Raw genomic sequence first — 26,970 nt, forward strand, 5'->3', positions numbered from 1 at the left:
AACCTGAAATCTGTGTAGGCAAAAGTAAAATAGTGGCCCTGTGCAGTTCTAGCAAAAAGTTACAAACAAACAAGCAAACAAACACTTTATTTAAATATAAAAATGTATATAATATTATTTGTATTACTGATATAATTACTGGTGTAAAAAAAGAGCGAAAGAAATATTTAATCAGACAAGTATGACTTTCCCTTATATTCCAACAGGTTACAGGCCACATGCACATACAGTACTTTTGAGTCAGCATAATCCACACTCATTTTAAACCGCTCTCTTGACTACTACTAATGAAATCAGTAACCATGGAAGCATATGATATGCTGTCCTGCTCTCCGTCAACACAAATCATTACAAACAGCCAGGAGCTAGAGGGTAAGAATAACCCACAAGCTCACAAACTCCACCTTTCACATCACTTGCATTACACATTATTACAACTAAATAACAACATTTAGAAAAATCCTATTAAAATGACAATACTTTCAAACCATATTTTTTCACCATTTAAATCACAGATGGTGTTGCAGGTGTGGGGCTGAAGTCAAGGGAGAGGCAAGACCACAGATGTTTTAACTCTAAATATTTACTTTTTAGTTTTGTAATAGATATCATAAAATATAGGCTTTGTAAACTAGCTCATCTTCTTTACAAGACGAGTGTGTAGAATTGCCTTTGAGGAGTATCTTGACATATGGATGAAAATTGCCACCACCAACCCAGAACTTCTGATGGGAAGTGAATGTAAGTGATTCAGTATAAGACTTATATTGATAGTGTGGAATACATCAGCAAATATAGTGCACATCTTTGCAACAGGAAAATTTTATGATCTCAATAACTTTGTCTCTCTAATATGTTTTCAAATATAGAGTCTGGTATGGAGATGGTCTGCCAAATTTGTTGATATTCTTTATTACAGCTTTGGATGAATTCATCAAATATACAGAGAGATGTGAAGTCCATAATGGGTCAACAAGCGGTGAAAAAGATTGTCTCGTTCAAGTGCAGGGCAACGTGTGAGTTGATTTAATGCAAGTCTACTCATTACATACAAGCTCACATAGTATTTTAGTTTCAATTAATAGTTGACTGTATCACTTTTGTCCTATATGGACTCTTGTAAGGCTCTCCTTGAGGTGCCACAAAAAATAATTTTGAGATAAAAGTAGAATGTCAGTTATGACAATGGGCCACATTTACTAACAGCTTGGGCCAGCGCAAACCCTTTTTTTTTTGGCATTAAAAAACTAGTCGGGATTTACTAAAGACACGCAGTGCAAAATTAGCTCTCAAAAGGTGTGGACTGAGTTGTTTTGTGGCTGACCTTATCGCATATTATGCATTTGTAAGTGTTTCCCTTTCAGACGCAATATTTATGGGAGGAGAGTATTTAAATGAATCACGTAACGTGATTTACTAATGTTTGCGCTAGTCAATATACTAGAATTTGTGCCATTATTTATACCCCAAAAAAAAGCATGTCTTAACCCATTTTGCGATATGGCTGCAATTGTTGCTGCTAGGAGGAGACACCGCAGAGAACAGAGCATGTAGTAGAAGGGAGAAAATATTTTCCACTCATATTAATTTATTTGGAATACCAGAGGAAGGTGTTATCCGTATATTACGCAACAAGTTGTGCCTGTGTCGACCCGCACCTGATGAGCATCAGCTCTGCTTATTTGCACTGCGTTGGTCAATAAATTATTAACTGCATCTGTGTTCCTTAATTTGCACATCAGCTGTAGATCATGCGTAAAACTTGCCACTCCCATCAGAGCATTTGTGGAATTGTGCTCTCGCGATAATTTGCCCCATTTAGTAAATAAAAAAAAAAAGGTCCATTTCTAATTTTTTTTCATAATTATGACAGTTTATCTCATAGTTTTGAGTTTGATAAAGAATTGAAGATTGAAGAAAATTGAGTCACAATTTTGACTGTCATATTGACTTTTTATATAAAAATTACAAATTAGTATCTCAACTGTATTTCTTTAATCTTATAGTTATGTGATTTTTTTTATTTTTTATGTCATAATCATGATTTATCAAAGCATGATTCTTATGTGGCAGAAATGGGCTTCCATACTCATGATATCATCCGAAGGACTGTTTTTGCTAATTTTGTAGAATAGAAAGTAGTAAAGAACTGCACTCCATACAAACTGTTTCAACTTATAATTTTACATTATTTTATAGCTTATCATCAATGCATGCTTTTATATAGTGGATATAATGAGCTTTACTTTTTAATATTGGAACACCTTGATAATACTGAACACCAGCTCAGTAAAATACTCTAAACATTAAGTTTTCCGTCATTATGTGCAGCCCTGTTCAGAAGTGTCCAAAGAAAGACACCCAAGTGAAGCACACCCGTGTGGAACGCATGAGAAGACTCTACATGCAGTGCAGAGCTCCAGGTGAGTTTGGTCCTGTAGATCAGTCTGTGTGTTCTTTCAGAGATCCCATCTTACCTCAGTTTCTGCTATGTGTACCCCTCTAGAACTGCTGATCCCTCAGATACCTGGTCCTGCTCAGGGTTCAGATGGGCAGGAAAACTGGGAGCAAGAAATGGATGAACTGGTGAAATGGACCCACTCTCTCTCTTTGAAAGAATTGGATGACCTATGACCTCTAGCACAAATTTAGATAATATCAGGTGATCCTATAAACACAAATCAGACACTTTTAAACTTTGATTTAAGAGCATCATATTTTAGATATATTTATTTTAGCATATTTTACTGGATTTACAGTACAATATACTGAATGTCTATAGGACACATTTAACACCCAGTAACACTTTATTTAAAAAAAATAAAAATGGTAAAATGAAATAAGTAGGACAGTATTCATCCACTCCCCATTCTACCTATCTGTCTGTCTATCTATCTATCTGTCTGTCTGTGTCTTAGATATTCCAGTAAAATACAACAAATATGTCTCCTGTGATATTAAGGCACTTCTGCATTTTACCTTTCAAAAATAAATTTAGGTTAAGTGCTATGTGTAGGTTGGCTATGTTGTGTTAACCAATACGAATACACTGTTTAAAAAGAGTGTTTTGGAGGTAGGTGATTAACTAGCAATGATTTATGGAAAAAGTAACATGCATAATAGTTAATGCATAATAGAAGGTATAGAAAAATACGAAATGAATCTGAATTCTGTAGGTGAAACTGATGTGATGAAAGGAAGTTAGATTTGTTCTCTAGAGAGGAGAAACGTAAACTCTTCAATCAGGCTGCTGAAGTCCACTCTGTTTTCTGGGGCTTGACTCCAGCATTTAACCATCTGAGCGTACACCTGCAGCCACAGAGAAATATATTGGAGAATCTAGCCATAATACAGTATAATATAATATCTGTACATTTTGTGCACAAATGCACCAAATAAGTATCTAACCATTTCTGGGCATGAATCTGGGCGTGGCATCCTCCAGCCTTTCTCAAGAGCATCTACCAGTCTGGCCATAGTCATCTGCCCTTGAGACCGACCAATCATCTTCAGGAAAACCTATCGGAGACATATTTTTAGCAACATCAAAGACTGTAGATATACAAAGACGGTGCACACATATTACTATGAATGGGAGAAAGTGCAGCATTGCGGAATAAGTCCCGCCTTCTAAATAAAAAAGCCAAACGCAAAAAGTCATTATGTCACTCTGAGACGTGCACTTAGGACTGCACATGCACATTGGCTGGTCTAGCAAAAATATGTTTTTTAATGCTATTTGAGCATAAGAAAAAACATTCATGGGACAGTTTATCTGCCCAGAGGAATTGCAAATATGGACAATAAGCGAACAGACTTTCCTTGAAAGGGACTTTGGCAACATATAATAACAGCCACTGCGTTACCTGAAGTATTCAGGGAAGTTAATATCAGGTTTGTAATGGCCAGGGGCGGCTCACCTGTGGAGGGCTGCACTCACGGTCACAGTAGGTCATTATTTCATAGAGGGTGACCCCAAATGACCAAACATCAGATGCCTTGTAGAACTTCCGATTAATCAGACACTCTGGAGCATACCTGCACAGACAGAGGACAATTAGTGTAAGGTAACACCTGTGGAATTGATATCTGAATCAAGTTGAAATCATGGTTCTTGAGCAGCAAATCGCCATCCTAGAATGATTTCTGAAAGATCATGTGACACTGAAGACTGAAGTGATGATGCTGAAAATTCAGCTTTGCCATCACAGGAACGAATTACATTTTGAAATATGTTATATGTTTTTTGTTACTGTATTTTTGATCAAATAAATGCAGCCTTGGTGAGCATTAGCATAAATAATAATACAAAAAAAACTTAATGACACCAAACTTTTGAATGGCACTGTATAAATCACTGGCTAATCTGAGAACTCTTCAGAAAACATTTCACCTTTATATAAAATAATACGGTTATATAATATTCAACAAATTTAAAATTTGCGATTTACATGATGATTAAAATATTTCCAATCTAAGCAGAAATGGGTGCTGCTTTACCAGTACACAGGACTGTCCTGTTCTTCTGTCACTTTGTAATAATCCTTATCTTCTTTGATGCTCTTTGTCAGACCAAAATCCCCGATCTTCACAAGTGATTCATTCTCCACTAAGATGTTCCTCGCTGCTAGATCCCTGTGGATGTAGTTCTGAGATCCCAGGTATTCCATTCCCTGATGAACACACAAGAAACAGTCAAACCAACGGTATCTATACTGTACACCTGTAAACTAAAATTACAATAAAAACTGAAAATTTTAAATTAAAAGCTAAATCAAAATCTATGTTCTATGAATTCTATAAAAACATTTCCAAATATATTTATAAAAATTCCAGTAAGAATCCTGTATATTCAACTAGGGAAATTTAACAGTACACAATATTTAAACTACCATCTTTCTAGTCAGCAGTGTGACAGATCACTTGACAGATGTACAGTAACAGAGTGATCGCTGCTGATGTGTGGCATATTTGGACACTTAAGTCACAATTAAATATGTCTGAATGTAATTGCATTGGATCCAAAATATCAAACTAAGTGGCATCTGAAAGCTTGTTTAGTGTATTAAAACACACACACAAACATAAACAAACAAACAAAAACGGTATGTAATCAGATTTTTTTTTTTTTTTTTATGTAATGAGTAAAGCATTACTTTATAAATTTACACAAATATTTCAGTTACTTATATATATATACTTAGTACACAATATTTTAAAGGCATTACTTAAAGGGGTCATGAACTGAGAAATCAAATTTTCTTTGAGATTTTGATATATAAGAGGTCATTGTACTATAAGAATATCCTGCAAGTTTTAGAACCGAAAACTTCCTTGTTAGTCCAATAAAAGCTTTAATTGACACCAGACCCAGTGAATGACTAATCCTGGAATGTGCCTATCTATGACAAAGATAAGTGAAACACCGCCTCCACAGAAGAAATAAATACCTGCTTCATCATTGCACCATTAGCCCTGCCCACTGCCATTTAACTTAGTATTCTTTGGTAAATCAATCACATTTCGGCGCAGGCTTTGCAAACAGACTTTTACGATATGGAACCGACAGTAATGCAACAACATGTAAGTAACTGAGTTACTCCTACTGTTCTAAGGCCTGTTTTGATATGTAATGATTCAATGATGAATCTCTTAGTTATATCGCGTTTGCGCTGTTAGTGACAATGAAAGCATTTTTTAGTGTACAGAAATTGAGTTGCAATGACGAGATCACTGCTTTCATGCGCTCAACAACATGTCTGTGATCGGCTACAATGTTCATCACTGCAACCTTTCATGCCACAACCTACATATAATGCCATAGATCTAAATGTAATGTAGCACTTTTCACGATTAGTTAACCTTGAGAGCTGTAATAATCAAAACGTGCTAAAAGAGAGAGTAATAAGTTGGCTATTTCAAATGGAAAGATGTTAACCAATTACAGCAGTGGGCGTTTACACTGAAGTTGCACAGCAGACACACCCTTCAAAAACATCAGTGTATATTTCATTGGCTGTTGCGTCGCGATACGTGACACCACAGGATATCGAGTCGAGCCAGATATTTAGCATGATGCGTCGTCGAGTAGTTTACACATCAAGATTGGCGAGCGCCGATCACTCGCTGATTTTCCCCCCATCACAGCCTGACCTGTCGGCGAGCTCATTAACTGGCAAACCGGTCTTAAATCGGGTTTAAAATCCTGTAGTGTAACCTTGGCATTAGGGGGCAAAAATCAAGGTAGCAAAAATGCCTTTTATTTCTAAATTATGACAATTTTTTATGTAAAAAGCATACTAACATTATAAGCGCATCCCAGAAAACATTATAAAACAATAAAACAACGCAGTTTATGACCCCACTTTCCCCAACACTGTTGCCTATATTACCTGACATATCTGAAGAGCATAAAGCAGCAGTCTCTTTTGTTCAGTGTTGGATTTGTTACGGGGCAGGTATTCTTTCAGACTGCCAGCGGGCAAATACTCCATAATGAGCTTGATGTTCATTCCTCCTGAGTGACACACATTCAATGCAAGCAATAAGTAATACAGTCAATATATATATAACTGGACTATATGATCTTTTGTAACTGAGGTATATAATCTTATTCATGAAGGTGTAAGCCATGAAGAATAAATACAAATGTGAATACTGTGTGTAAACACTAAACAGAGACTTGTGTGTGAAGATGTGTTTACGACTTGCCTTCTTCATTGCAGATGCCTTTGTATTTGACGATATTTTCATGGAAGAGGTTTCTGATGGTGTTGATCTCTCTCCTCAGGTTGCTGCTCTCATTCTCTGTTTTCAGAGATTTGACAGCCACCAGCTCACCCGTCTGATCTCCATTAGGATCATACATACAAAGTTCCACCATCCCAAAGTTACCCTGGACAAGATTTATAAAGAACAATATAAACAGCTAATGAATCAAGGACACATTAATCCAAAGGGATTATGCGATTTAAGAGGGATCTCATGGTGAATAGATCAAGTGTGAAATTGGTTTAACTTGGTCCAGATTTCCAATTAGAATCCCTTGTTCAAATTTCTAAAAGGAATTTATATAGCATTCCTATATAAAAAAAAATCTATAACTTCCATATTATACTAATTTGAAATTTCATTAAATAGTGGTAATGATTAGGAACAACAATGTTAACTAAAACTATTAAAAAAATATATGTGAATTGAAATAAAGCTGAAATAAAATAAAATATAAATATTAGATAATGAAAATTATTTTGACAAACATTAAAAATATTGTCTTAGCAATAAACTGAAATAAGTTGAAGTATTAAAATTAAAAATCAATTAAAGCTAAATAGAATTGTTAAAAAACAAATGACAAACACATAACAAAATTACAAAAACTTAAACTAAGATTAAAATAAAAAAAATATATATAAAAATAAAAGTGAATTCAAAATAATAAATACTATACTATATTATATGAATACTAAAATAACACGGAATTAAAATGTGTTCTAGAATCCTGTACATTGTTTTTTTTTTTTTTTTTTTTTTTTAACTAAGTCCAGTACCTCTCCAAGTTTTCTGATTTTTTTGAGGAATCTCCTCTTGAAATCTGCAGGATCAGTCTCCTGTGGAGGAATTTCCCCTGATATAATGGGAAGTTCTGTAAATAAAAAAAACATTAAATTCAATATGACATATACTACCATGATGTATACTTCCAATCGTATTTTAAAATTTAAATAATACCACCTTTTAAATAAAATTTTTTAAGGAGGGTCAAGACTATAGTTTTTTTTTTTTTTTTTTTTGGTTTTGGGCTGAAATATTAAATCTTTTGATGCACTTGATGACAACATTTTTTTTTTCTTAAAAAACTGTCTTAGTCATAGTATGATATTATGTGACAGCTACCCTGCTCACGTTGCTCTTTGATGCGGCCCAGCTCTCTCACTATGGCTCTGAAAAACGGTCTCTTCCGGGGGTCATAGTTCATGCACTGGGAGATCAGATCAGCCAGTTCACTGATGCTGGGAGTGACCAGAGTACCGCACACCTCGTAGAATCGCTCTTTCTATTTATGTATACACAGATGTTAGATTAAAAACATGGTTTAAGAAGCAAATGACAATACATGGTTTTCAATTACAATAAAACAACGGCTGCTTTGGTCAAGTCTAAATGTAGAAACAAATTATATATGTCATCAAGGAAGAGTCAAGTACCTCTGAGAGTTTCTTTTCAGACAGGGGGACCTCGCCATTGTAGCAGATCTCCCACAGCGTGGTCCCAAACCCCCACTTGTCTGCTGCAACGCTTAATGCTTTGGGGTTATTAACACACTCTGGAGCGATCCAGGGGATCCTTTCAATACACTCTGTTCACAGGCACAATGCACAACAAACAAATTTGATATTTAGAAGTTTTTTTTATTTTTCTTCTCACCAACATTTAGATATTTAAATTGAATAAAACATCAACGATAAAAAGAACTAGCTAAGCTAGCAGATAACCTTAAAGGGTTAGTTCACCCAAAAATGAAAAACTTATCATTTACTCGCCCTCACGACGAACCAAACCCATAAGACTTTCATTCATCTTTGAAACACAAAAGATATTTTTAATGAAACCTGAGAAATTTCTGTCCCTCCATTGATGGTCTACACAACTACTGATTTGATGCTTCAGAAAGTTCAAAAAAAGAATCCATACGAATCAGCGGTTTAGTCCAAATTTTCTGAAGAGACGTGATCGCTTTATATGATGAACAGATTGAAATAAAGCTTTTATTCACATATAAATATTGATCACCGAACATAAACAAAAGCTCAACTGTACTTGACTGACATGCAAGAACAAACCTCAATGGTTCTTGCAGAAGCTCAAATTTGCTGTGTAACACTCAAGAAATGAACCTCATCGATTCTTGATTCTTGTGAAAGTTCAAATTTGCTGCGTAACACATGAGAATGAACCGTATTGGTTCCTGCAGAAGCTCAAACATGCTTCCTAACACACGAGAAATGAACCTCATCGATTCTTGTGAAAGCTCAAACTTGTTGCGTAACCCACAAGAAATGAACCTCATTCGTGTGTGTGGAAGCTCAAATAAACTGCATAACACTAAAATTAAGCTAATTGGTTCTCACATGTCAAGAAAGCCTGCTTGATCTTCTGTTTTTTTTTAATGTTTATATGTGAATAAAAGCCTAAATTAAAGTTATTCATCATATAAAGCAATCATGTCTTCAGAAAATTTGGACTAATCCGCTCAATTGGTATGTATTAGTTTAACAATCTCTTAACTTTTTGAAGCATCAAAGTGGTAGTTGCATAGATTGTCAACTGAGGGACAGAAAACTCTTAGATTTCATTTAAAGTATTTTAATTTGTGCTTCAAACATAAAGGAAAGTCTTATGGGTTTGGAATGACATGAGGGTGAGTAATTGATGACAATTTTTAAATTTTTGGGTGAACTAACCCTTTAAAACTCTAGATATTGCTGTCAGTTTGTTCTGCTGTTAACACTTTCTCAGACAAGCGGATGCAATGAGACTTGTTTTTCTGTTTGTTCATGTGATGTTTGGCATAAAGCCTATGGGCTCTGTCAGAAACTGTCAATGACACTTAGTCAACACTAATACACAGATTTACCTTTCCCTCACTACAATGACATTACAAAACATAGTGAAGTTGACAAGTCAAAATATATTCAGATGTGTAAATATATTGCTACCATATTGTTCTTATAAACACTTTAACACTGTTGCTTGCTTGGTTTCTTTTTCTGTCATGTGACAAAAATGACCTTTTCTGTTTCTTTTTCTGTAGGCACACTACCATTCAAAAGTTGGGGGTCAGTAGGTTTGGGGTTTCTTTAAAGAAATTAAAACTTTTATTCAGCAAGGACCCATTGAATTGATTGAGTGACAGTAAAAATGATTTCAAATAAATGCTTTTCTTTCAAACTTTCTATTCATCAGGGAATCCTGAAAAAAATCATGTTTCCCACAAAAAGTGTGAAAATTTTAATGATGCTGAAAATTCAGCTTTATCATCACAGGAATAATGTTACATTTTAATACATTAAAATAGAAAAGCTATTTTAAAATGTAATAAAATTTCAGTATATTACTGTTTTTATTGTATTTTTATATAATAGATGCAGTCTTGGAGAGCATTAGAAAAAAAAACCTGAACACTTTGTTTATTATGTTTATTAACATTAAATATGTTCTGAGTGGATGTGATTTTGTCACACCAAGCAGCATTTCAGTATTATTGAAACTGAAAAATAAATTGTCACCGACACTTGTTTGGTGTAACAGTTATACAGAGCCTCTATGGATAAGCGTGTATGAGCATTTGTTACCCCTTCGGCTGAGCACAGAAATGGACAATCCAGGATCACTCAGTTTAATGAAAGGACCACCCTGTCCTTCCAGACCATCCAGCTTCAACAGGATGTTTTTAGCGCAGACATAGCCGTGGACAAGCTTATTATCCTCCTGAAAGAGAGAAAATAAGACAGTCTTAAAGTAAAATGTCTAGGTGGATAAACTGTCCAGTGATTGCAATAAAGAAAAAAGTGTAAATAAAAGGCTAAAATTTATTTATAAACAGTGTGGCCTAATCTTGCATTATTGTTTCTTTGAAAGAAATGAAAACTGAAAATATAAAGCTAATACAAAATAATATGTAAATAATACTGACTGGGAACTAAAAATGTAAAAAAAAAAAAAAAAAAATCAATTTTCTATATATATTTATTATGTGTGCACCGTAGATATACAATTAGAATCACCCATAACTTTTAAATATTTCACAGAATGTAAACAAGTGAAACAAGGTCAAGTTCAAACTTAAATAATGTACCAAATAACTCAGGACACTGGAAAGCTGCTCCGCAACTTGGAACTTCCAGGAGGGCGTGAGATCAGAGCGATGGTTTCTCATGAACAGATCCAGAGGGCCGTGCTGAACAAACTCCTCCACCATAATGACTGGCAGAACAACAGCAATGAGACATGAGATCATCTGCAGTAAAAGGCTGACCTATTCCTTTAACTTTAAAAATACAAATACGTATTTTTGCATTTTTGTCAAGTGGAGCTACTTACTGTCCATGCTGTGCATGCATATGCCATACATCAGAGCCATGTGTTTATGGGATATCTTTTGCATTACACTGACTGTGTCCAGGAAGGCCTAAGAGAAGTAGAGCAGTATTTGTCAAAGCAATGACTCGTTATTTACTTGTGTATCAAAAGATGGGTTGCTACTTACAGAAATGTAATTATGTCCTGCTCCCAGAATTTTCAGAACCACATCCACCACCTCATGGCCTGGAAAATCCTCATCATCCTCATTTCTCAACTTCAGCTTCCCAGCATAGATGTTTGTGTGAGTGCCTTGACCCAGGTGTTTCTCCTGTTTTACAAGCATCAGCTTCATAAGACGGACCATTCTTTCCATTTCTATGCTCCAGATCAATTTTATCTAGTTGTCTCTGCTGGAAAATCCAACCTAAACCTGGTCTATCCAGCTTCAAGACTGCAAAACTTTCTTAATCAGTATTTTTCTTGATTAAATTGACATGTACTGTAAAGCAAGACCATAAAACTTGCTTTCAGAGAATACATTTTAAATTTATTTTTTCTGATTTTAAACATAAATCTCACTAACATGGCTTAGATTTATGCTTAACTCATGTCTTATTATTTTAGACAATTTTTTTATTTATTTATTTTTTTCCCCAAGAAAATTGATGTTTTGCTGCTTTTTTTCTTTAACAGTGCAACATAATGGCTGCCACAGCTGCCCACTTTGGTCAGATCTTGCAGCAGGACACAAGAAATAACTTCTCACTATAAGAAAATGTGTTTGTTTTCTAGTAAACGGATTTAACTTTATTTATATCATGCACATAAGAAAAGTTTTTGATGTCCAACCTGGGTAATTTCCTCTCTGAGGATCTTATGGAAGATCGTAGGATGATTATAGGAAGAGTGTGATGATGCTGAATCTTTTCTGGTCATCAAGACGAGGTTAGATTGCTCTGTGAAGCAGCAAATTGAAGATTATTCATGTTTCTGCCATCTTTTAAGACAGCATGATTTTAGTCACCCTGTTAAAAACAGTTACTTCTGATTTTGACATTTGATTCATTTTCAGAAGAAAACTCAAGACTACAATCAATGTGTTTCAGGGAATTCAGAAACGTCTCGGTTACGTATGTAACCCTCGTTCCCTGAAGGAGGGAACGGAGACGTACGTCAGTAGTGACCGACGAATTGGGATATCGCTTAGAGAGCCCTATCATCTTCGTGTAAACTAAAACAAGCCAATGGAATTGGCGTGCGATATTTGCATAATGCGCACCGCCCCCGACAGGTGTATATAAATAGCAAGCAGATGCAATCGCACTCTGTTTTTCGCTGAGGAGACAACTGGTGTCCGCGCTACAGCGAGGGTACAGAAACTGTGGCGACGGGACGTACGTCTCCGTTCCCTCCTTCAGGGAACGAGGGTTACATACGTAACCGAGACGTTCCCTTTCAGTCGGTCACGTTCGACGTACGTCAGTAGTGACCGACGAATTGGGATCCCAACTAAAGCGACACAGTTACGAAACCCCTTCCAGTGCCCAGCGCAAGCTCAGCCGCCCATAGCACCGGCTGGCGGTGAAGGGGGCGAGCTTACACCGAGAGAGTCTACTGCTGTCTAACCACTACCCACTAAGTAAACTAGACACACTGGGGAAGCGAACCCGTAAGGGACGCTGCGGAGACCACTACCTACCCAATGGGGGAGGAGTTTACGTGGGAATACACACATGGACTGGCCCGGGGGGCAGTACGCATATGGAGTCCCTGGGATGGCTCCACCTGGTAGGGGGAGACTCATCTGACAGGTGACAGCAGAGCTGGCTCTGCTAAGGGAAAGACACGGACTCGGCCCGTAGGGAGTTTTAAACCGTGGAAAATACACATATGGGACTGCTCACGTAGAGGGGTCATGACATATGGGCCCCAGCCAACAGACAGCGTCAGCGACGGATGTAGGCCTGGCATCAGACACTCCGCAATGTCCGAGCCGAAGGGGAAGGCGGAGGAACTCAACAGGGTTCGCCAAGCGGGGAACACGACTGGAGTGAAAGTATGCACGTATCTGGCCAGTGGCGGGAATGGCATTGCAAGCCGACACTTAGAGTGGGTACAACACGTCTACCGACTAGTGGATGCGAGTACACGTGAGGATACCGGCTCTACACGTAGGCTATAAAACCTAGCGAACGTGTTTGGTGTCGCCCAGCCCGCAGCTCTACAGATATCTGTCAGCGAGGCGCCATGAGCCAGGGCCCAGGAAGAGGCCACCCCTCTGGTGGAGTGGGCTCTCAACCCGAGCGGGCAAGGCACGCCCTGGGATTCGTACGCCAAGGCGATGGCATCCACTATCCAGTGGGCCATCCTCTGCTTGGAGACAGCCTTTCCCTTCTGCTGGCCTCCGTAACAGATGAAGAGCTGATCTGAGGTCCTGAAGCTTCGCGTTCTGTCCACGTAAACGCGCAGAGCGCGGACGGGACAGAGCAAAGCTAGGGCTGGGTCTGCCTCCTCCGAGGGCAGCGCTTGCAGGTTCACTACCTGATCTCTGAAGGGAGTGGTAGGAACCTTGGGCACGTATCCAGGCCGGGGTCTCAGGATGACGTGAGAATCACCGGGCCCGAATTCTAGGCACGTTTCGTCGACCGAAAATGCATGCAGATCCCCTACCCTCTTCAGGGAAGCCAATGCAACCAGAAGAACCGTCTTAAGAGACATTAGTTTCAGGTCGACTGATTGCAAAGGTTCGAAGGGATGACCCCGGAGAGCTGTGAGAACCAGGGTCAAATCCCAAGAGGGTACGGAGGAAGGGCGAGGAGGATTCAGTCTCCTGGCCCCCCTCAGGAATCTGACGATCAGATCGTGTTTCCCCAGGGACTTACCCTCAACTGCATGGTGATGTGCGGCAATAGCGGCAACATACACCTTGAGGGTGGAGGGAGACAGCCTTTGCTCCAACCCATCTTGCAGAAAGGAAAGCACGGATCCGACCGAACATGATCGGGGGTCCTCTCGGCAAGAGGCGCACCATTCGACGAACAGGTTCCACTTCAACGCATAGAGATTCCTAGTGGAAGGAGCTCTAGCGGAAGTGATGGTGTCTACGACCGCTTGCGGGAGATCACTCAGAACCTCCGCATCCCGTCCAGGGACCACACGTGGAGGTTCCACAGATCGGGATGCGGGTGCCACAGGGTGCCCCGTCTCTGAGTCAGGGGGTCCTTCCTCAGAGGAATCGGCCAGGGAGGTGCTGTCGCGAGGAGAATGAGGTCTGAGAACCAGGTCCGAGTGGGCCAGTACGGAGCCACTAACAGAACCTGATCCCCGTCCTCCCTGACCTTGCACATGAGTTGTGCGAGAAGGCTCACTGGGGGAAACGCATGTTTGCGCAGACCCGGGGGCCAGCTGTGTGCCAGGGCATCCGTGCCGAGCGTGCCGCCGGTCAGGGAATAAAACCACTGGCAGAGGGCAGTTTCCGGGGAGGCAAACAGGACTACCTGGGCCTCGCCGAAACGCTGCCAAATCAGCTGGACCGCCTGGGGGTGGAGCCGCCACTCGCCCGCAAGTAGATGCTGCCGTGACAGCTCGTCGGCTGCACGGTTGAGCACACCTGAGACACGAGTGGCCCGAAGGGACCTCAGATCCTTCTGACTCCACAACAAGAGATGGCGGGCGAGTTGCGACATGCGACGGAAGCGTAGACCACCTTGACGGTTGGTGTACGCAACGGCCGCAGTGCTTTGTGAGCGGACTAGAACGTGCTTGCCTGACAACAGCTTCTTGAAGCGGGCCAGCGCAAGACGAACCGCTAGCAACTCGAGGCAATTGGTATGCCAATGCAGCTGAGGCCCCGTCCAAAGACCTGTCACTGCATGCCCGTTGTACGTGGCCCCCCATCCCGTGGCAGAGACATCTGTGGAGACCACAGCATCCCTGGACACTCGTTCGAGGGGTACTCCGGCCCACAGGAACGAAGGGTCCAACCACCGGACAAGGGTGCGACGGCAGCTCGGTGTCACGGGGACACGGAGCGTGCCGCACTGCCACGCCCATCTCGGGACCCGGCCGCGGAGCCAGTGTTGAAGCGGTCTCATATGAAGCAATCCGAGCGGCGTTACCGCGGCTGCAGATGCCATATGCCCCAGGAGCCTCTGAAAATCTTTCAGTGGAGCCGCTGTCCTGCACTTGAGCGAGCAACACCGACTGGACGCGCACCTCGGTGAGACGCGCAGTCCGTGCGACCGAGTCTAGCTCGAGACCGAGACAAGAGATCCTCTACCCGGGGGCGAGTTTGCTCTTGTCCCAGTTGACCTGAAGACCCAACCGGCTGGGAGCTACAACCATGTCGGGTAGGACTTTGTACTGACATGCCCGACCCTCGAACGCAGACCGACCTAGGAAGGGTCTGTGTCGAGGCAGAATCGAGACATGAAAGCACGCGTCCTTCAGGTCTATTGCTGCAAACCAATCCTGGGGACGGTCCAGGATTGGCCGTAGCCCACCGCCCTTTTTCGGTACAATGAAGTAGGGGCTGTAGAACCCCGACTTCATATCGGCTGGAGGGACCGGCTTGATTGTATCCTTCGCCAGGAGGACAGCAATCTCCACCCGGAGAACAGGTGCACTGTCCAACGACACCGGAGTGAAGTGGACAGCCCTGAAGACCGGGGGACGCCGGGCGAACTGAATCGCATAGCCGAGTCTGATAGTACGAATGAGCCAACTGGACAGGCTGGGGAGCGTGATCCACGCTTCCAGACACTGAGCCAGCGGGACCAAAGGCACCACAGACGCACCGGGGGTGGGGCAGCAAGGCAGAGAGGGACCCGACTCGGGCGGCTTGGGGGCGGTCCGGAGTGGGGTCGGACTCTGCGAGGCAGCAGTGTGCATGGGAGACAGCGCACGGGACGCGGTCTGCGCCACCACACTGCCGCCTGCTGGCGAATGGGGAGGGAGCTGTCAGCGGCGAGGCGGAGCCTGGCACACTGGCAGACACCCCTTGTTGTGACCTGGAGTTTGAGGAAACTGCTCTTTTTGTGGCAAAGTGGGTACCGCTGGACTCCGGAGAGCCAGCGGCGGTAGATGGACAGCCGCCACAAAAGCCGTGAGCTCGGGATCCGACTCGGGCAACGCTACCGTCCCGGGCGGCAGCGCGTCCGAATCCTCCCCCGAGGACTCAGGCTCACCTTCCGATGCAGCGATCGACATCCGATCCGCCGCCGGCACACCAAAGGTAATGGCTGGACAGTCCTTAGAGGGCCCAGCGGAAACCAACGGAGGCACGATGGGTTGCGGTGCTGATGAGGCGGCAGGGGCCCGAGGAGCGTTTCCGTAAGAAGCCCTGACCGTAATCCTCAGGTCACCCTTCCTATACAGCGCCGTACCGTCATTCCGGTTCCCGGGGCCGGAAAAAACGGTCGTACGCGGCACAGGAGAGGGGACCCCCACTTCCTGAGACTTCAGGAAGGAGAGTCTCGACCTCAGCATCGCGATAGTCATGTTCCCGCAATGGGAACATGAACCATCCACAAAAGCTGCTTCAGCGTGCAGAATGCCCAAACACGAGATGCAACGATTGTGCCCATCAGCAGGGACCAGGGAACGACCGCACCCATTAACGCACAGACGAAATGACATACTGTCAGAGTTCGTCTGTAAAGCTCTTTTAGAAGGGGAAGTCAACTCACTCGTGCTGAAGCACCCAGGGAGCGACGCGATGTGTCAGGTACACCACTCCCTGACACACCGAGGAACCGGCCCAAATCGCTACACACGCACACACTCTTTGTGTTGCTGTGAAAACAGCAGTTTTCGAGCTTATAGCTCAGCTCCTCGGAGACTCGCGACCTCGCTGAACGTGCCGTTTCACCAGCACTGAAAGCTCGCTGTAAATCCTCTTCTGAGGCAATGTTTTAGAATAAAACAAACGAAGAAAGGAATCTTCTGAACAGGACACCAGTGAATGGCTCCGAAGCGAAAGACAGAGTGCGATTGCATCTGCTTCCTATTTATATACACCTGTCGGGGGAGGTGCGCATTATGCAAATATCGCACGCCAATTCCATTGGCTTGTTTTAGTTTACACGAAGATGATAGGGCTCTCTAAGCGATATCCCAATTCGTCGGTCACTACTGACGTACGTCGAACGTGACCGACTGAAAGGGAACAGTGCTTACTGATATAGAGAATAACTCCCTTTGAAATGGACTTTGTAACTTTGCAGAACCTTTTCCTTCTCTAACATCAATATTACTCACTAAAGAAAGTTAAAAATGTAAAAAACGAGTAATAGGTACTCTGTAAATTATTTCATTAAGAAAGACAAACATTATAAATCTCTGACTTCTGCAGAACTTCTGAATTCTTCTCAAAATATCACTTTTGGAAGGAAGCTCCAGTACCTCTTGGTTGGGGTGGGCAGCAACGCTTAAGTTTTAAGCTGGTGTGGTCTGTTGTGAGACACTGGCAAGACAGGTGGTCCGTCAGCTCTCTCAGAGTGGGTTTCACAATATCTGTCCCAGTCAGGAGGTAACCCTGTGCGCTCACTTCAATCTGGAAGTTCTTGAAGGATTTGGTGATGCCGCCATGACAATCCCTCTAGAAGAAAATTTTTGATTGATTGAAGATTTGATTGATTTAGTTATTCTGAGAGAAACATGGAAAAATTGTGACAGTTCCCCTTAAAGTTCAACAGATTATTGTTATATTTTCATATAACATATGTTCTTTAAAGGCCAATTCACACTGCACTGACAGACACAGACTAATGGCAACAGTCACCAGATTACAGTACGTCATTCCAAGACAGACAAACGCCAATTCAGCATGTTCAGTCAGCGAAAACAAGCTCTGACAGATGCCAACAGACACCGACAGGGGTAAGACACTGATCTGACAAAACCCAATGCAGCCATTTGTTGGTGCAGTGTGAATTGGCCTTTATTGTATATTTTCTTGAGACTCAACTTTTATTGAAAGCTCCTTTTTCACCAGTAGCATGTACAGTAACTGTGTATACTAAGTTTGCTGCAATAGTCTGTGTCACTGGTGTTACCGGTTACATCCCTTGCCCGCCACGGCACCGCCCCCACCATCGTTTAGATTTTTTATAGTAGTAAAATCATTTAATTCAGTTAGAGAACAGAAACTACTATTAAAGGATTAGTTCACTTGATAATTTCCTCACCCCTATGTCATCCAAGATGTTCATGTCTTTCTTTCGTCAGTCGAAAAGAAATTAAGGTTTTTGTTGAAAACATTCCAGGATTATTCTCCTTATAGTGGACTTCAATGGCCTCCAAACGGTTGAAGGTCAAAATTACAGTTTCAGTGCAGCTTCAAAGGGCTTTAAACAAGGAATAAGGGTCTTATCTAGGGAAACGATCTGTCATTTTTGAAAAAAATGTAAATGTATATGTTTTATATAAACAAATGATCGCCTTTGTAAGTGTTTCCGCTTTCCGTATTCTTCAAAAAGTTTACGCTGTATGTCCTACGCCTTCCCTATTCTACTTACGGAATGAACGCAGCGCCAGTTCAATTTTTTCTGTAAGTAGAATAGAGAAGGCGTAGGACATACAGCGTAAACTTTTTGAAGAATATGTAGAGCGGAAGCACTTACAAAGGCGATCATTTGTTCATATAAAACATATACATTTAATTTTTTTTCAAAAATGACCAATCGTTTCGCTAGATAAAACCCTTATTCCTCGTTTAAAGCCCTTTGAAGCTGCACTGAAACTGTAATTTTGACATTTGACATTTTGACATTGAAGTCCACTATAAGGAGAATAATCCTGGATTGTTTTCATCAAAAACCTTAATTTCTTTTTCGACTGAAGAAAGAAAGACATGAACATCTTGGATGACACGGGGGTGAGTAAATTATCAGGAAAATTTTATTTGAAAGTGGACTAATGCTTTAAAGACTGAATGTGTCTGCTCAATGCAGCATGATCCGAATGAGAGTTGCAGCACAAATCAGCAGCAGGAGTCAGATTTGATTTTTCATCAGAGTGAGGAGCTGACTGACAAGACGATGGCGGTAGATTTGGTTTCAAAGCTAAATGTAAAAGCACCTATTTAAGGGAGTTTCATACTTGTACGTGAAACGTAGCACAAGGTGCATTGAAAATGTATAGGTGCCGGTATCGAGCCATTTTGCCCCGCCAAATTAACCCATAACAGATGTACATTTTCACCACTTCTGATGCGTGTGCAAAGTTTGAGGAAAAATACGAATCATTTTGGAGAAGAAGAAGAAGAATTAAAGCCGCAAGCAGCGATGAAAGTGCCCTTGCACCCAGGCTCACCGCCACCCGTTGGCCTTAGGAAAACAGTGAACAATTGGCAACATGCATGCAAGCGACTAAATACAGGAGAATTATGGCAAAGTCATTTCAAAGTGCCACACTTCCTGCTGCCAACAGGTGGTGCTTTGACCGTAACTGAATATTGCCATGTACATGCCCCCGAATTGGCGCTAATGGGAAAGTAAAATGCGCATGGCCAAACCAGCATTCATAATGGTATGTGTGGAGCAGAGTGAGCATTTTCAGTTAATTCAAGGAATTAACTGAAAACAGAGCAAGCTTTTTTCAGTTAATTCAAGGAATTGATGACAATGTCATCCACCCCTGCCCCCTCTCAAAGGCAAGGTACAAAAGAAGGAAAAACTACAATGTCATCCACCCCACCCCCTCTCGATGAAACCGGTTTTACCAGTGTTGTCAAGTGTCGATTAACCGGTGAGAAAATGTTCTCACCATCACAACCCTAGTGTATACCTCATTGCATATGACAGTCAGGAAAATTTGATCGTAGTCATGAGTGCTCCAGCGCAGCAGGTACATGCCCTCTTCATAACCTTCCTGCTTGAGTTTATGGCTGGCATATTCATTACTGAGGAATACAAAAGAGATACCATTACATCAGCTGTCCAAAGACATTATTGTCTATCATTTGGTTATTGGTTACATTAGACAATGTAGATGCTGATAAAGCATACTGAGCAATTTAAAGGGTTAGTTCACCCAAAATTAAAATGATGTCATTAATGACTCACCCTCATGTCGTTCCAAACCCGTAAGACCTCTGTTCATCTTCAGAACACAGTTTAAGATATTTTAGATTTAGTCTGAGAGCTTTCTGTCCCTCCATTGAAAATGTAGGTACGGTGCACTGTCCATGTCCAGAAAGGTAATAAAAACATCATCAAAGTAGTCCATGTGACATCAGTGGGTTAGTTAGAAGTTTTTGAAGCATCGAAAATACATTTTGGTCCAGAAATAACAAAAACTACGACTTTATTCAGCATTGTCTTCTCTTCCGGGTCTGTTGTATATCCGCTTTCACTCCACAGTGACGCTGCTTCTTCTTCTTCTTCCCTGTTTTATAGCGGTTTGCATCCAGATTATTGGTGCATTACCGCCCCCTTCTGCTCCAGACAGTGACACGATTAGGACATCCGCTACATGCCAACCTACGCACCATTTAAAAAAATATAGCAATACCAAAATACAAACAATGTAGAATAGCTTGAATACAGCCTGCGTCTCCCTCAGACTGTAAATGAAGCTCGGGTGCACTACATAACACGTCATCAGCGTCACTGTCCAGAGCAAAAGGGGGCGGTAATGCACCAATAAGCTGGATGCCAACCGCCGTAAAACAGGAAAGTGGAAGAAGAAGCAGCGTCACTGTGGAGTGAAAGCGGATATACAACAGACCCGGAAGAGAAGCAATGCTGAATAAAGTCGTAGTTTTTGTTATTTTTGGACCAAAATGTATTTTCGATGCTTCAAAAACTTCTAACTAACCCACTGATGTCACATGGACTACTTTGATGATGTTTTTATTACCTTTCTGGACATGGACAGTGCACCATACATACATTTTCAATGGAGGGACAGAAAGCTCTCAGACTAAATCTAAAATATCTTAAACTGTGTTCCGAAGCTGAACGGAGGACTTACAGGTTTGGAATGACATGAGGGTAACCCTTTAATTAGAACTATAGACCTAATTCAGAGCAGCACCATGGCAGGTATGAAAGTGAGGCTGTGAGGGATAGACTTACTGTGTTTTTAATGGCATCTGCTGTAAAAAGCTGTATAAAGCTCCTTGATCAGATATAAATTTCCACAGTTCATACTGACTGAAGTTTTTTCTTTATTGAAATTTCTTGGAAGGATATTTTTGCAGTGTTTTGTCAATCCAAAAACACATTCAATAAAAGGAAAACCCACTGAAGAGATGCATGTCTATCCCGCACAGCCTCGCTTTTAGTCCTGTCAAAGATGGCGCTGCTGTGAATAAGGTGTACAGAATGTTATGTGAATCATGGGATGAATTAAAGTTTAATTATTACACTACCATTGAAGTGTGAGGTCAGTAATATTTTTTAATGTTTTTGAAAGTCTCTTATGCTAAAAAAAAAAAAAAATACAGTACAAAAAGTAATATTGTGAAATATTATTACAACATATTACTACTTTTATTATTATTACAAAATAACTTAATTTTAAAATATTTAAAAATTAAAATGTTTAAAAAGGTTTTTTTTTTTTTTTTTCTGTGAATTTTCAGCATCATTTCAGTCTTCAGTGTCACATGATCCTTCAGAAATCATTCTAATATGATGATTTGGCACTCAAGAAACATTTCTTAATATTATCAAGGTTGTGCTGCTGTTACATCTACTGTCTCGTCTAGGTTGTCTTTGACTGTCACGTGATCCTTTGTTTTGTTCCCGCCACTCATCATTCACCATGGACATTGATTACACCCTCAGCTGTTTGTCATTAGTTTGTGTATTTAAGTTCCTCCCTGTGTTTAGTCCAGCGTCCGGTATTGTTTGATGTTACATGTATTACTATGTATCCTGACTCTATGAGATTAAACTACATTATTGTTACATATCCTGCCTTCCTCGTCTCTGATAGTGTACTATTGTAACAGCTGCATAATATTTTTGAGGAAACGGTGATACATTTTGCATGGTTCTTAGTTAAAAATAAAAGCATTTATATGAAACAAAGCTTTTGGAACATTACAAATGTACTTACTGTCACTTTACTGTTTACTTTAAAACATTTCTTTTTGTGTTTTACAGAAGAAAGGCAGTTTTGGAAGATTTGAAGCAACATGAGTTATTTTTTTAGTGTAATATTCCTTTAAACAGGATGAGTGAATGTAGGTACTAACTTGATTGGACCATGGCAGCCCTCTCGTAGGTTAATTTCCAATGAGACAGGAGCCACATCCCTGCAGAGGAAATGATGTGCATCTACTGTGAGCCTAAAATATCCATCTATAAGACTGGCAAAGGACAGCGCCTCCTCATGGGATGCCAATGTCAGCTCCTATAGAAAATCAAGAAAATAAAACAAGGTTATACTAAAATGAACCAAAATTGACAGATTACAGATCTCACAGTGAGCCTCACCATGCTTTTATTGTCCTGTTTGTGGATGGTAACCACTTTGAATTTGATGACAAGATGTGTTATCTCATTAAAGTCTGAAAAGTGTGTCCACCTATCCTCTACTGGATCATATGATGCTTCTTTACTCTTAGGCTTCTTTTGTTTCTTACTGTCTCTCTTTGATTCATGTCTCTCCTGGTTGGTACACAGATCTGAAAAGGTCTTGGAAACAAATATTTGACATTAGAAACGGTCAAAATAGATATATTATTACTATTTAATGGATATATTATGAATACAGTTTATTAATATGTGGATATTATTTGTACTACAGCCTTCTTACCGCAGAGGGGACTTTATGCCAGTGAATGCCAGAGGTGCCAGACACCAGGATCTTGTAGTTAACATCAGCAGCACAGCTGGAGTCTGTGAGCATTTGCTCATTCTCATGTATGATAAGGGAAGAGGGTTCAAACACCTCCTGGCCAAAGTGTTTCGTTAGAGTTTCTAAAGTGGACATATACTTGACCTTCAGGTCATGCGTGCTGATCTTGTTGCCTTGCACAGTATTTCTGGTGAATTCCTCAAGGAACACTTTAAAGACGTTGGAGATGCGTAAACGTGTGAGAATGTTCCTGTGACGTATGGCCTGGCGTAGGACCCAGGGGATGTAATTCTTGTAACTGACAAAGATAAAGCATAGCAATGAAAGTTACAGGGACTTTAATAGTTATATAATGGCGCAACATAATGACTGAGTGATGGTAACGTTGCTTCTTAGATCACATGGTGTTGAAATTTCTCAGGGAAAACACAGATCATGCAATTATGCAATTATATTTTTGAAATATATTTCAAAATATATTTTCAGAAAAAAGAAGTTCTTACTCAAATTCACTGACAGGAAGATTTTTTTCAATGGCATCATGGGAGATGGCCATCACAGCCATACCCAAACACTCATTTTCTATCTGCTGGATGTCACTCTCATCACGAGCGCTACGCAGCGGTGCCAGACAGCTCTGAAAGTCACTCTGACTCTGCCAAACATAAATACACATAGAAATGAGCAGCTGCAACTTTCTTGAACAACATGTCCTTTAACATTGTCCAATGTTCTTGTCACTGTACCTGTGCGTAGAGGTACGTTAGTGAAGCTACATCCAGCACAGCTGTGCCCGTAGACCCTGTCCCTCGTTTGAGAGAGTATCTGCACACTGGGGGAGAAGTCTTGCTGTTCCCATGCCAGTTTGTAAAATAAAACCTGCAAAGGTGATTAAATGTAAATATGTAAAAGTTAAAATATCTATTCACTGTTTCCCATTAATTGCCTAGACTCTGACGGCCTGTCATAGCATTTGGGAACACAGCACATGCATTATTTTATAATAAATGTCATAAATATGACATTAAAATATGACATGAGATACTATGAGATAAAAAAAAGTTGTAAATTATGACATTCTAGTCATAATCATGACATGACATTGAATTTTTTAATCTAAATAGGAGTAAAACAGAGATCATTGTGTTTGGCTCTTCTGAAGTCCCAATCATTTCTCATGGAAATTCTGGTGTTTTATCCTCTTCAGTTAAATCAGGTGTAAAAACCTTGGGCGTCTTTATCGATGGGCAAATAAATTTAGTTGTCAAATCAAGTTTTTACCAATTAAGAATGTTGGCTAAAGTAAAGACCTTCCTTTTTTTTAAGCACTTTGAAATTGCAATTCATGCTTTTATTTCTTCTAGAATTGATTATTGTAATTCCCTGTTTTTGGGAATAAACAGTTCTTTAATATCTAGATTACAAATGTTCCAAAATGCAGCTGCACAATTTTTAACCGGTGTTCATAAATACGAACATATTGCTTCTGTGTTAATGTCTTTACATTGGCTACCAGTACGCTTTAGATTTCATTTTAAAGTGCTTTTGCTTGTTTTTAAATGTTTAAATGGCCTCGCTCCCCTTTACCTCTCAGATCTGTTGTGTGAATATATCGTCCAGAAAGAACTCTTAGGTCTGCCAACCAGAGTCTGTTAACTGTTCCTAAATTAAAATCTAGGGGTGATCGAGCTTTCGACATAGCCGGACCTAAACTTTGCAACGCGTGAAAGATCCATATTAGAACTGCACCAACATTACATATTTTCAAATCAAAGTTAAAAAATTATTTTTTCACTAAGGCCCATGACTTGTGATGTTGTTTGTTTTCTGATGTTTGATTGGTTTGTATACTTGTTTTTGTAAGTCCTTTACATCATTTTACAGCACATTTGTCAACTGCAGTTGTTTTTAATTGTGCTTTATAAATAAATTGAGACTTGAGATAATATGTAAATTATGAGATTAAAAAGTCGAAATTGTGGTGTCATAATTATGGCATACTAAATCATAATTATGAGATTAAAATGTTGAAATTATGAGAAAAAGTCAAAATTAGGTCTTTCTGTGTCATATTATTATTAGATGGAAAGTCAAATTTTTGACATAAAACATCAATATTGTCATTACTGTAATGTAAAGTCAAATAATATATGTACTGTACTGAAATATTTGTTAACACTTTATTTTAGGGTCTTTTAACTAATTGTTTATTAGCATACATATTACTAGAATACTGGATATTTATTAGTACTTATTAAGCACATATTAATGCCTTATTCTACATTCTTAATCCTACCCAATACCTAAATTTAAAGGGATAGTTCATCCAAAAATAAAAATTCTGTCATCATTTACTAACCCTCAGGTTGTTCCAAACCTGTACAAATTTCTTTGATCTGTTGAACACAAAGAAAGATATTTTGAAGAATGTGAGAAACTGAACAGTTCTGAGGCATCAGTGACTTCCATAGTATTTTTTCCTACTATGGAAGTCAACTGTGCCTCAAAGCAGCCTGGTTACAAACTTTCTCCAAAATATCTTTCTTTGTGTTTCAGCAGAACAAAGAAATTAATACAGATTCGGAAAAACTGAATTTTCATTTTTGGGTGAACTATCCCTTTAACAACTACCTTACTAACTATTAATAAGCAGTAAATTAGAAGTTTATTGAGGGAAAAGTCACAGTTAATAGTTTTTATGTGTTACCTATACTAAAGTGTTACCAAATATTTATTACTGAAATATTTATTTTACATTTACATTTAGTTTACAGTGCATTTGTTTTTCAATCCTAGTGGGACAGAGGTCCACCCCCCACTGTAGTCTAACAAAATCCTATGGGAAACGCTGCTGTACCAAACTGGGAAGGAAAAATGGATGCGAAAAGACTAATAACAGGAATACCTCATGCGATAGAAAAGCTTCAGTCTTGTCGTCTCATCAATATTGAAGGAGTAATTGGGTGGATACCAGACCCTGCTAAATTCATCATACAGGGCAAACAAACTGCTACACAGAGGAGATATACCTGTAATGATGAGACAACAATCCTTTTGTCTTGTTTTTCTGTCATAATACAATATTAATCTTGTGCAATAGCAGAAAAACTTACCCAACTTCTTGGCAACTTCAAAACACAGTTCCTCTGCTGTGAAAGTTCCCGAGAGATGAATGATCTGGTGTGTCTCTGGCAGGTAAAAATGGATCTCGAGCCCTTGTAATATCACTGAGGCCATGATTGACTACTTCTCAGCACTATATAGTGCTGGGCGTTTTCCATTCCAACAATTTCCTATAAATTACAGAACGCTTCAGTCAAACGAATATTCTGTCATCATACAACAACATATCCTCTTTGAAATACGAACACCTGGAGTCACTGAAGGCAGTTTAATAAAAACTGAAAGTGTGAGAAAACGCTCAATTCACAACTAACGTTACCACACTTCTCTCTTATTTTCTGAATGTCATTCGAAGTCAAATTAACTTATAAATGATGTAAATCATGTAAAATTATTTTACCTTACCGTTCAATGCGAAAGATCATCTGATTCCGAGCGAGATTGGCTTCCGAAGAAACTGATGAGGAGTTTCTGATAAACTACGTGACACTCGAGCTGATCCTGATTGGCTGCTTGACGTTTCCCTCACTTGACGTCATCTTTATTTAACCCTAAATTCAATAGAGTTTTTGTCACTGTAACTCTGCTCATGGTTTGGTCTATACCGACCCTTTAAGGCAAAGTCTTTACGTCATTTCCAGTGAAAACTCTTTGTGGTTGCACGGTGTAACTAAGAAATGCGTGTTTAATAACGTCCACAATATGGCAGTTTCTTGTCGTTTTGTTTAGTTTAAGTTTCTTTTCCTGTAATGTTTATTGCTTTAGTTTCCCCCTGTACAAACTATACTCGGTTAAATATGTAGCTATATGCATGTTAGACCTTCATTTATTTAACATTAATTATTATAATATTCATTATTATTATTTTCAGACATCAGCTAGATAGATAGATAGATAGATAGATAGATAGATAGATAGATAGATAGATAGATAGATAGACTGTAAATAATA

At 39.9% G+C, this 26,970-nt stretch overlaps 1 protein-coding gene across 4 annotated transcripts; it reads right to left on the bottom strand.

Annotated features, from left to right (window-relative positions):
* Positions 1-2,713: 2,713 nt before the first annotated feature.
* LOC137003529 (tyrosine-protein kinase JAK1-like) lies at positions 2,714-26,563 on the bottom strand. Of its 4 annotated transcripts, none has more exons than XM_067363723.1 (24): positions 26,425-26,563; positions 26,010-26,189; positions 25,802-25,925; positions 23,643-23,775; positions 23,400-23,551; positions 22,855-23,194; positions 22,533-22,733; positions 22,292-22,449; positions 19,873-19,987; positions 17,488-17,683; positions 11,935-12,041; positions 11,270-11,413; positions 11,104-11,191; positions 10,859-10,986; positions 10,356-10,491; positions 8,208-8,359; positions 7,906-8,056; positions 7,551-7,645; positions 6,712-6,895; positions 6,393-6,517; positions 4,501-4,673; positions 3,921-4,038; positions 3,409-3,519; positions 2,714-3,309 (listed from the first exon to the last, which is right to left on the bottom strand). In XM_067363723.1, the coding sequence occupies exons 2-24, from the start codon at positions 26,131-26,133 to the stop codon at positions 3,202-3,204; spliced, it is 3,363 nt and encodes a 1,120-aa protein (XP_067219824.1). In that variant the 5' UTR covers positions 26,134-26,189; positions 26,425-26,563; the 3' UTR covers positions 2,714-3,201. The 4 variants fall into 4 exon arrangements, with proteins under 4 accessions (XP_067219824.1, XP_067219822.1, XP_067219823.1 ...); XM_067363721.1 differs by having other exon boundaries at positions 7,897-8,056; XM_067363722.1 differs by having other exon boundaries at positions 7,897-8,056; positions 26,420-26,496.
* Between the last annotated feature and the right edge of the window lie 407 nt (positions 26,564-26,970).

This window comes from Chanodichthys erythropterus, chromosome 16 (assembly GCF_024489055.1).
Source record: "Chanodichthys erythropterus isolate Z2021 chromosome 16, ASM2448905v1, whole genome shotgun sequence".
Classification (NCBI taxonomy): domain Eukaryota; kingdom Metazoa; phylum Chordata; class Actinopteri; order Cypriniformes; family Xenocyprididae; genus Chanodichthys; species Chanodichthys erythropterus.

Excerpts from the sequence above, each read along its gene's own strand:
- LOC137003529 (XM_067363721.1), bottom strand. The coding sequence starts at position 26,133 with ATGGCCTCAGTGATATTACAAGGGCTCGAGATCCATTTTTACCTGCCA. Across the intron at positions 12,042-17,487 it reads CTGCCCACCCCAACCAAGAG|AGCAATCTAACCTCGTCTTG; the intron begins GTACTGGAGCTT and ends GCTGCTTCACAG. Across the intron at positions 4,674-6,392 it reads ATGCTCTTCAGATATGTCAG|GGAATGGAATACCTGGGATC; the intron begins GTAATATAGGCA and ends TGTGTTCATCAG.